The sequence below is a fragment of the Mizuhopecten yessoensis genome, unplaced genomic scaffold (genome assembly GCF_002113885.1).
Source record: "Mizuhopecten yessoensis strain PY_sf001 unplaced genomic scaffold, ASM211388v2 scaffold715447, whole genome shotgun sequence".
In the NCBI taxonomy this organism is placed as follows: domain Eukaryota; kingdom Metazoa; phylum Mollusca; class Bivalvia; order Pectinida; family Pectinidae; genus Mizuhopecten; species Mizuhopecten yessoensis.
In genome coordinates this window covers 3,637-15,682 of record NW_018479622.1, presented here as the reverse complement: position 1 = coordinate 15,682, position 12,046 = coordinate 3,637, and the positions used below count along the sequence as shown (strand labels likewise).

At 36.6% G+C, this 12,046-nt stretch overlaps 1 protein-coding gene across 1 annotated transcript in view; it reads right to left on the bottom strand.

Annotated features, from left to right (window-relative positions):
* Positions 1-161: 161 nt before the first annotated feature.
* The window catches only part of LOC110441093 (proline-serine-threonine phosphatase-interacting protein 1-like), a gene marked incomplete at its 3' end in the record, with an annotated part of 13,657 nt that continues 1,772 nt past the window's right edge, over positions 162-12,046 (bottom strand). The window contains exons 2-6 of the mRNA XM_021484193.1: positions 10,241-10,341; positions 4,738-4,812; positions 1,446-1,587; positions 958-1,020; positions 162-266 (exon numbers count right to left, since the gene is read on the bottom strand). Of these exons, the coding sequence (XP_021339868.1) occupies positions 162-266; positions 958-1,020; positions 1,446-1,587; positions 4,738-4,812; positions 10,241-10,341 (486 nt within the window). The remainder of the gene's footprint in view (positions 267-957; positions 1,021-1,445; positions 1,588-4,737; positions 4,813-10,240; positions 10,342-12,046) is intronic.

The following is a 12,046-nucleotide window of genomic DNA, read 5'->3' as shown; positions in this document are numbered from 1 at the left end:
TGACATAGTAACACTGTGACTGTGTATTGACATAGTAACACTGTGGTATCGATATAAGGTAAAACACATACTTAGTCGTATACATAGAATGAGTAGTAATTTCCACACTGTACGCTCAAAGTTAATAGACTGAATTATGCCGAGTCGAGATTATTACATACCTTCTGAAGATCCTTAGCCTGAGTCGTCACACTACTTCTCGCCGTTTTGTAGGCATCGTTCGCCGTATCTCGTTCTCGGCACCTCTGAACATATTTATCTTTAAGCTGGAAAACAGACATATGCTATCAGTATGATTATCATTGAATTACAGTCAAGACTATATAATGGGCCAGATTTCTCTGAGACGAAACTTCTAAAATTGAACTGTATTCACAGTTATTAAGATAGGATTTCGGACACAATTGATCCTTTATAATAATAATAATATGATAATAATGGCTTTATTTATACTTGGTAACATATTGAGCATGAAGCTCATCCTACATATGGTCAAGATACAATGTATGATAAAATGTACAATATTTACAGCTTTATTTTCTATCACGTTGTTTAACATATTATGTTTATTTATATAGCGCGTTTTTCATTATTTCAGTTATTAACATTTAAATAACCCATATAACTGACAAATATATTTTATTATTAAGCAACGAGTACATATAGCTATTATTTAAGTGCATGGATCAGGTAAATCACAACAACATTGGACATTTCAGACAATACTCTCATTGCATTTTACATTTATTGTGTTCCTGATATAATCTTGATTTGAAAAGAACCTAGATTGATAATAATATAATATTAAAAGCTCGCACTTTTCGGAGTAAAACTAATACAAAAGTTACGACATCCTCTTACAGAAAGCCGGTGTTCCTGACGTACCAGCCAGACTGTGTTCCTGTTACTAGAATACTGTTGAATTCGGGCTGTAGAATCCCTTGGAGTCGTACTTACCGTGGAAGCCTTGGTGTTGCTTGTTAATTTGTTCGATGTGGCTTTCTGTAGAAGTTCTCCTCTCTTCTCAGTTTTGAAACAAATGGTACAGTTATCATTGAAATGAACCGATTTTAATAGATTTTTTTTCAAAATCGTATTCCACAATTATTTTTCTTCTATATTTGAGTAACACAGTTATGTTTACATTTAGATAATTTTGTGCAGAAATATTCCTTCAAGGAAAACATTTAAAAAATTTAATTGTTTTTTACTTACAATCCCAAATTGGGATCCATTCACAATTGTTTATATATTAAGGCATAATATTTTGTCAAGATACTTTAATGAAACTTCATTAAATGAACTAATTTTCATTTTTCACCTTCTTCTTTTCGAGTTTTGGTATTGTATTGAAATGTGATTACACTTACATTGAATCGACTTATTTTGTTCATTAATATACATATGCACACTTAATATTGTGTTACACAGCTAGCAGTGTATACCTGTGCTTTGGCTACCTCCTGTTCCTTGCTGAAGTTGGAAAGTTCTATAGACAGGGAGGAAAAATCGGTGCCAGCTGTTTCGTGGGCCACAGCTATATGTTCTGTCTCCGCCTTAAGGGACAGCATAGAACTTCCCAGGTCCCTATCACAAAACACAACAGACCAATAACTCCAACTCAAAATCGATAAAACTAGGAAAAAATGAACAAAAGAAAACTGAACACGTAGGCCCTTCTACAAGTACAAGGACAATGAGACTGGGTATTCCGAGGTCTCCTGCTTCATCGATGTAACACTATAGGTCAAATCCACAAGTGATGTCACGTCCTCACAGCGAGAACTCGGGAAGAGACAACAAAACCACAAGTAATGTCACGTCCTCACAGCGAGAACTCGGGAAGAGACAACAAACCCACAAGTAATGTCACGTCCTCACAGCGAGAACTCGAGAGGAGACAACAAACCCACAAGTAATGTCACGTCCTCACAGCGAGAACTCGGGAAGAGACAACAAACCCACAAGTAGTGTCACGTCCTCACAGCGAGAACTCGGGAAGAGACAACAAACCCACAAGTAGTGTCACGTCCTCACAGCGAGAACTCGGGAAGAGACAACAAACCCACAAGTAGTGTCACGTCCTCACAGCGAGAACTCGGGAAGAGACAACAAACCCACAAGTAGTGTCACGTCCTCACAGCGAGAACTCGGGAAGAGACAACAAACCCACAAGTAGTGTCACGTCCTCACAGCGAGAACTCGGGAAGAGACAACAAACCCACAAGTAGTGTCACGTCCTCACAGCGAGAACTCGGGAAGAGACAACAAACCCACAAGTAGTGTCACGTCCTCACAGCGAGAACTCGGGAAGAGACAACAAACCCACAAGTAGTGTCACGTCCTCACAGCGAGAACTCGGGAAGAGACAACAAACCCACAAGTAGTGTCACGTCCTCACAGCGAGAACTCGGGAAGAGACAACAAACCCACAAGTAGTGTCACGTCCTCACAGCGAGAACTCGGGAAGAGACAACAAACCCACAAGTAGTGTCACGTCCTCACAGCGAGAACTCGGGAAGAGACAACAAACCCACAAGTAGTGTCACGTCCTCACAGCGAGAACTCGGGAAGAGACAACAAACCCACAAGTAGTGTCACGTCCTCACAGCGAGAACTCGGGAAGAGACAACAAACCCACAAGTAGTGTCACGTCCTCACAGCGAGAACTCGGGAAGAGACAACAAACCCACAAGTAGTGTCACGTCCTCACAGCGAGAACTCGGGAAGAGACAACAAACCCACAAGTAGTGTCACGTCCTCACAGCGAGAACTCGGGAAGAGACAACAAACCCACAAGTAGTGTCACGTCCTCACAGCGAGAACTCGGGAAGAGACAACAAACCCACAAGTAGTGTCACGTCCTCACAGCGAGAACTCGGGAAGAGACAACAAACCCACAAGTAGTGTCACGTCCTCACAGCGAGAACTCGGGAAGAGACAACAAACCCACAAGTAGTGTCACGTCCTCACAGCGAGAACTCGGGAAGAGACAACAAACCCACAAGTAGTGTCACGTCCTCACAGCGAGAACTCGGGAAGAGACAACAAACCCACAAGTAGTGTCACGTCCTCACAGCGAGAACTCGGGAAGAGACAACAAACCCACAAGTAGTGTCACGTCCTCACAGCGAGAACTCGGGAAGAGACAACAAACCCACAAGTAGTGTCACGTCCTCACAGCGAGAACTCGGGAAGAGACAACAAACCCACAAGTAGTGTCACGTCCTCACAGCGAGAACTCGGGAAGAGACAACAAACCCACAAGTAGTGTCACGTCCTCACAGCGAGAACTCGGGAAGAGACAACAAACCCACAAGTAGTGTCACGTCCTCACAGCGAGAACTCGGGAAGAGACAACAAACCCACAAGTAGTGTCACGTCCTCACAGCGAGAACTCGGGAAGAGACAACAAACCCACAAGTAGTGTCACGTCCTCACAGCGAGAACTCGGGAAGAGACAACAAACCCACAAGTAGTGTCACGTCCTCACAGCGAGAACTCGGGAAGAGACAACAAACCCACAAGTAGTGTCACGTCCTCACAGCGAGAACTCGGGAAGAGACAACAAACCCACAAGTAGTGTCACGTCCTCACAGCGAGAACTCGGGAAGAGACAACAAACCCACAAGTAGTGTCACGTCCTCACAGCGAGAACTCGGGAAGAGACAACAAACCCACAAGTAGTGTCACGTCCTCACAGCGAGAACTCGGGAAGAGACAACAAACCCACAAGTAGTGTCACGTCCTCACAGCGAGAACTCGGGAAGAGACAACAAACCCACAAGTAGTGTCACGTCCTCACAGCGAGAACTCGGGAAGAGACAACAAACCCACAAGTAGTGTCACGTCCTCACAGCGAGAACTCGGGAAGAGACAACAAACCCACAAGTAGTGTCACGTCCTCACAGCGAGAACTCGGGAAGAGACAACAAACCCACAAGTAGTGTCACGTCCTCACAGCGAGAACTCGGGAAGAGACAACAAACCCACAAGTAGTGTCACGTCCTCACAGCGAGAACTCGGGAAGAGACAACAAACCCACAAGTAGTGTCACGTCCTCACAGCGAGAACTCGGGAAGAGACAACAAACCCACAAGTAGTGTCACGTCCTCACAGCGAGAACTCGGGAAGAGACAACAAACCCACAAGTAGTGTCACGTCCTCACAGCGAGAACTCGGGATGACGACCATTAAGCTTGTTCAAAGCATTAATCATTGTTTTACTACCAAGAAAGGACAAGTTCACATACGGAAAGTCGAAACCGTCTCGATTCTAGTACAGCTTAGTACAGTGTAGTTAGCTGTCCACTTTTGTTCATATGGCAAGTAAGGTTCATGAAAGCGGCTGAAGTAGAAGAGTTTATTGTGTCCTTGCTTTCAAGTTCATGAGGGTAAAGTATAAATGATGTGGTCAATTAATGACTTGCTATTCAAAAACAGCACATCGTCGATATATTGAATGTTGAATTGAGGAACTTGACGAGGATTTTTTCCAGTCACAATATTAATTAAATTTTGGAAGACATTGACAGGAAATAAAATATTACTATTAATCGAAGTATTTTATTAGTTTCTACATACATATTTATTTTATAAATGTTGATATATATGTTACTGTAATGTATACGCAGACATAAATCCAATTACGTGATTTTTAAAATCTTCTATATGTATATGAAAAAATATAATAAGACTATCTTCAATTCTTTTTTTCATTTTGAAATTCTAACATACCCTATTTCCAAGTTATTCTCCAGCTTACGAGCAGCATTTTTAAGGGCTTTGGCAAACGCAGCTTCTGCTTTCGATCTGAAAATATAAGAAGTAATTAGGTAATTGTGTCTATCGATCAAGTTAACGAAGATAAAGGTCGCGCTAATAAGTATGGCTTAAGATTAATTGATATGTGCAAACGATGTTCGTTATTCATAGGCAATGGTCGTCTCCATAAAGCGGACAAAGGTGTTGGTAAGGTCACCTGTAAAGGAGTGAGTGTCGTTGATTACCTACTGTTTAGTGTCGATATAGCTAATAGTATTGTTGATTTTGAAATTTGTGATTATAATCGAATGTTCTCAGATGTTCACTGTCGATTGAAATTTTGTATTGGTTATAAGCCAAAAGTTACAGGAAAAAATTCTGATGAGTCAAAAACAGAGGAATATGTAAAATGGGAACATAGTAAAAACAACCAATACCAGTCGATTGATGATGTGATGCATACAATGAATGAAATAAATGACCGAATTGATACTTTGAGTAACAACAATCTTGTTGAAAAAAATGAAGTTGATGAAATAGTTTCAAAATTTTGTAATGTTATGCTAGACACGGCTCGGAAAACTATGGGGGTTAAAACGTATGTAAGCGCTGGTAACAGGCCAAAACCTAAAGTAACATCTAAAAATAAACCATGGTTTGACAAGAAATGTAATACTACTAGATCTGCATTTAACAAGAGTCGGTCAAGGCACAGCTTAAGCAAATGTAACGAAACTAAGAATGAAATGAACAAATGTGCTAAGTCATACCGGAAACAATTAAACAAAAGTTTTAAAGAATATATATCGAAATGTGCGCACAACTTACGCGCGTCGGCCAAACACAATCCAGGGGAATTTTGGAAAATTCGTAAAAATAAAATCCAAGACGAAAAACAAAGATAATGAAATTTCATTAGATGTCCTATGTAACTTCTTCAAAGAGTTAAATGACAAAGATGATGAGGATGACGATGATGAAGATGATGATGATGGTGATGATGGTGATGCTGCTGCTGCTGCTGATGATGATGATCTAAATAGGGAAATTACGCTTGATGAAGTAAATAAAAGTATCAAGGAGCTCAAAAGTGGTAAGTCACCGGGTATGGATCAGGTTTTGAACGAAAATATCAAATATCTACCTAATGAAGCACGTCTAGTAATATGTAAACTGTTTAACCTTATTTTTAACTCTGGAGTGATCCCTGAATCCTGGACAATTGGGATAATAAAACCAATTTATAAGAAAAAGGATGACCCCAAAGACCCAGATAATTACCGGGGTATCACACTGATAAGTTGTCTCGGGAAACTGTTTACACATATTTTGAACAACAGGCTTAATAACTACTCAGATAAACATAATATAATCTCTCCTAATCAAGCAGGTTTCCGTAAAGGTCACTCCACGGTTGACAATATTTTTGTATTGCACACGCTGTTATCTTTATATTTGGCCAGTAACAAAAAACTGTATACGACTTTTATCGATTTTAGAAAAGCGTTTGATACGGTTTGGAGAGTAGGACTTTTCAGAAAACTATATAAAAGCAAAATTAGAGGCAAATGCTTTACTGTTATCAAAAACATGTATGAAAATATAAAATCATGTGTAGAATTAAAAACACCAAGTCTGAGTTATTTCCTTGTCTAGTTGGTGTAAGGCAGGGCGAAAATCTTTCCCTTTTTTATTTTCTATCTACCTTAATGACATGGAAGACTTTTTTAGAGACAATAGTTCACTTCCCTTAGAACAATTGAAAGATAAATTTCAGACTGAGCTGAATATGTTTGTGGATCTTTTTGTCCTGTTATACGCTGACGATACAATTCTTCTTTCTGATTCTGCTGAAGGTTTGCAAAATGCTCTTAACGTTTTTCAGAAATACTGTGATATATGGAAATTAGAAGTTAATGTGAAGAAAACAAAAATACTTGTACTCTGTAAACGCATATCTAATAATAACCATGTATTTAGAATTAACGGTAAAGTTATAGAAGAAGTGGACAATTTCAGCTATCTGGGTGTGATTTTTAATTGCAATGGTAGCTTTTTGAAATGTAAACGAAAGCTTTGTGAGCAAGCCCAAAAATCTTTTTTTTTCTGTGTATCGTAATATAAAAAATCAACATCTTCCAATAGACTTGCAACTTAAATTGTTTCATACCCTCGTTAGTCCTATATTGTTATATGGATCTGAATTATGGGGTTACGAAAATATCAAAATAGTAGAACAAACTCATTTGATATTTTGCAGACGAATTTTGGGCATGGGAACTTCGACTCCAAACTTTATGATATATGGTGAATTAGGTCAATATCCTCTTGAGATAGCTGTTAAGTTGAGAATGATGACTTTATAACTCACTCTTAACGAATACCTCTAAACTTAATTGCCATATGTATAGGATAATGTTCAAACTTCAAGCCAATAATTTGTGTAAGTTTAAATGGTTAGAATATATAAAAATGTGTTTTGATGAAGTCGGACAAAGTTCTATTTTTATAAAACAGGAACCTATTAGTAAATATTATATTAAAAACACTGTCAAACAAATTTTTATTGATCAATTTTTACAAAGATGGCATGCAAACATTCAAAATTCATCACGAGGTGAACTCTATGGTAAATTTAAGAAGAAACATGTAATTGAGCCTTATTTGACTCGCCTTTCTGAAAAAAACAGATCAATATTATGCAAATTTAGATGTTCTAATATGAAATTTCCCATTGAAACGGGTAGGTGACATAATATCCATAAACAAGACCGAAAATGCACTCTATGTAAAAATGAGATAGGCGACGAATTTCACTATTTATTCAAATGTACAAATTTAATAATTGTAGAGCTTAGAGAAAAATATATTCCTCTGTATTATAGAAAAAATCCGTCTCAAATTAAAATGAGTGGTCTGTTGTCATTTTGTAACACGACAGTATTAAATGGAATTTGTCTTTTGTTGGAAAAAAATAACAAACTGCTGTAATATGTATCATGATGACTGTTTTGTGAACTTGCCATCCATTTTGTCATCACATGTGTATTATTATAGTCTGATACCTCATGTTGTATATTTTAATGTATCTGAGGAAAACCAATAAACTTGTAAACTTGGTAATTGAATCGATATTTGTGCAGTATTCGTGTGTATGACAGACTTATATTCCTGGTATACATGCAGGTGTGTACGCAGGAAATTGTGGGTACAAGTGTCCCCGCCACCGTTATCGCTATGGGAAATCAGTCTACGATCATGTATTATTATTATTATTATTATTTCCTTTATTTCCTCCAAAAACGAAGAGTTACAGAAATAACGAACAAAACACTATTGAAAAGAGAAGAAAATGCATTCACAATCATGGTCACACCCTGACATAGTGACTCACACATGCACATGGACAGACACACACATAAGAGAATAATAATAGTACACGCATCATACCATAAAGTACTATAAACACAACACAATGATATAATAGGTACTATTACAGTCATTATACGGTGATAATTATGATGATAGACAGTATAACACTAATCATATATTACATCACACATTGATATAATAGACATATTTACACTCCTCAGACTACATTATCATATAATAGTATAGACAGTAATCCACTTCTCGTACTAAGCAATCATACAACATTGTAATAAACAGTATTACAAGCATCGCACTATAAATTATACAGCATTATTATAGACAGTATTACTGTTACATAAGTCTTACAATACAATCATACATTGAGTAGAACCCGTTGCACGAAGTCATACAACATAGTCATACAGTGGTGTGAAATACACAACATACAATATAATAATTAACTTGAAGAAACAGCGCAACCATACAATGATTTCAGTTGTAGTAATACATCTCACAAGATTAATTCATACAATACAAACAATATTATGAATGGTAGTAAGTTGCACTAATCAACAGGAAAGACGTAGGAAATGCTTGCCTACTAATATGAATACAAAAATATATGTATTTCATGTATTCATCTTGCTGAAGCGTGAGGTACACACAAGTAAATTAGTGATCATATTACTCAGTATACAACATTCAAATATCTAAGGATAAATTACATAATGCCACTGTATTGAAGAATTTTAGTAATAATAACAATGGATTTTATTCTAAAGTCCTCCAGTTCATATGGAGATAAGTCATAATTGAAAATACCACCAAGAAGAACATGAAGTAGATGGTAATTAGACATTACATTAAGATTAAACACAAAATCTATATCTTTTACAGTACTGAGTACACACCAGAGCTGGTCACGTAATAGCTCTGTGTGTGAGCATTCGAGTACACTATGCATAATAGTATCTTTGTACATAGATCCACAGTAATGACACAAATATATATTTTCATTATCGCGCATTTCAACACAAAGTTTAACAATTTTCTTAAAACATGGACTGTATTGTGGAAAGCGTAAAGCAAGTTTCCATATAGCATACGGTTGTATCTTATTATGTAAAAGAGTGAAGCGAGAGAAGTCCCTATCAGCGTTCATTCTTTCACATAAGTTAAACTGTTCATAGTTTTTTACATGGTCATTGACTAAACGCTTCCATTGACATTTGTTTGGAAATACACCACTCTTCAAAAATTCATCAATAAAATGATACAAATTGTATTTTTGTAAAACATTAACAATGTCGGGAACAAAACCTCTACTAAATTGAGACAGGTTGAATTCGAATAGACGCTTGATAAGAATTTCGCGTGTTAAACAGCCAACTTCCATGGAACATATTCTACCAAAAAATAACATTTTCTTTACGCTGATGTATACTTCTACAGAAAACCTATTATGACTCCTTCAGATGAATATATTAACATGTCTCTACATAAAGCGAAGCTGAAACAGACTAGAAATCAATAACATAAACACTTACTGTGAATGCACTTTGTGCGTGGAAAGGTGTTACAAAACATAACCACATTCGTGCATGTAGGTACTAACACATATCATGACATTCAATATATATAAACGGATTCCTGTTTGTGTCTTATGTTCATTGTGTTGGATAATAAAGTACTAAACAAGAATTCTTACCAGTATTGCTGGTACTACTGCAACATAGTTCATTGTGCTATGAGTTAATATAAAACTGTACTGTAATGATGTATGCCATTATATAATTCATCATTGAATGGATATCGGTGTAGGCTTGACCTATATCGGGCTATATTTGATTATAATGTAGAGATTTTTTCTGTAATGTCTTTTTTATATAATGTAGTGTCTACTTTCCAATATATACATGCAAGACCGTGTTCACGGTTGTCGCTAGCCTTACCTAAAGTATAAATAATAAACGAAATAAGTCAACTTTAAACCTTAGTGTACTGTTACTTTATTGGTGCCTTGGTCTAACCATTCGGACAGATATTCGATGAGTTCATTGGCCTTACCTTTCAGACAGATATTCGATCAGTTCCTTGGCCTTACCTTTCAGACAGATATTCGATCAGTTCCTTGCACACTTTTCTTCCTTCTTTCATTCGCCGTAAAATAACATCACTACCTCTGGTGCTTGTTATATCCGGATCCTGATAAAAAAATGAGAGTTTATCACTAATTGTCAATTCACTAATAATTCGTTATTATTTATTGATCATAAATTGATGCAGTTCATAGCTGCAACAATTACATTAAACTTAATTAAAACAATTATTTAATATACAACGATCATGGTAAAATAGTTTTGGAGTTTATCGCGTAATAGTAAATTAAAAAGAAAATAATTATATGTAGTTTTAAAACGGTTAACCAATAAATAACGGTCCTGGTAAAGTAGTTTGAAATTGTATAACTTGATAGTCAATTCACAAGTATTCAATGACTCTGGTAAAGTCATTTGAGAATTTTTCACTTATTGTCAAATCACAAAAAATGCAACTACACGTACCCTGGTAAATCAGAACGAATACCTATCAGTGTATTATAGTCTACAGGAAAAGGTTCAAGTATACACGAGATAAGTACCAAACTATTGTCTGTTAGTCGGGTTAACCAGTCTTCGTTTATTATTTGCCAAGCACGTTCTCATTCTTGTTTTATAAAAAAAAAACACCTGGAGAGTAAATATTTAACCAGTGTAGAAGGACTCGTGTTTATATTTTACATATTGTCAATGTGCATACCACAATCAATTTACCATGTGATTAGTAAGACAGTGTCAATGACAGTAAGCAGAAAAAATGACAAACTACTTCATCCCCTTTTGTCTATGAACAACAACCCACTAACAGTGGTAACATGTCACACACACCTTGGTGTCTTTATTTCGTCTAATGGAGGGTGGACTGATCATGTTCAGTATATAATTAACAAAGCTTCAAAAAAAAATAGGCCTCTTAAGAAAACTGAAATTTACTATTGACAGAAAAACGCTTCAAACTATTTATTTTACTTTAATTCGACCTTTGTTAGAATATGGTGACGTGATATGGGACAATATAACGATAGGTCAAAGCCAACTGTTAGAAAATATTCAACTCGAAGCAGCCAGGATTGTCACTGGGGCTACTAAATTAACAAGTCATGAGAGATCGTATTTTGAAACTAGTTGGGACCCTGTTATTGAAAGAAGACGAAAACATAAAATAACACAACTTCATAAGATTGTTCATGGTCAGTGTCCCTCCTATTTAACTACATGTAACATACTCCCCGCTCGTCATTCTGACATTCATTCTCACGATACTAGAAACGCGAATAAATTCTGTCAAATAAGATGTCGTACTAAACTCTATAAAGATTCTTTTCTACCTTCCTCTGTTGACTTATGGAAAGCTCTTCCGGATGACGTTAAGGATAACCCATCACTCACTAACCTTAGAAGTCCGTGTATGTCAACTATCATCACAATAATCGTGTTCCATCCTATTACTACTACTGCAAAAGTAGATTTGGCCAAATTCACCACGCTCGACTGAGGTAAACTGTAGTTCCCTTAAAAATCACTTATTTTTACGTAACTTAGTTGAAAGTCCCATGTGTTCTTGTAACCGTTCTGCTGAAACTACTGAACACTTTCTCCTCTTTTGTCCTAGCTTCGAACAATTAAGATTACAATGTTTTAGAAATCTTCCTCATGGGAATAATTTAAATCTGCTGCTGTATGGAAATCCTGATATGCCAGATCAATATAACTTAAACATGTTTGACTCTGTCCAAAAATTTATCTGTAAGTCGAAACGATTTAAGTGCCAGACTTATTTATTTTTTTTTTTTTTTTTTTTTTTTTTTATT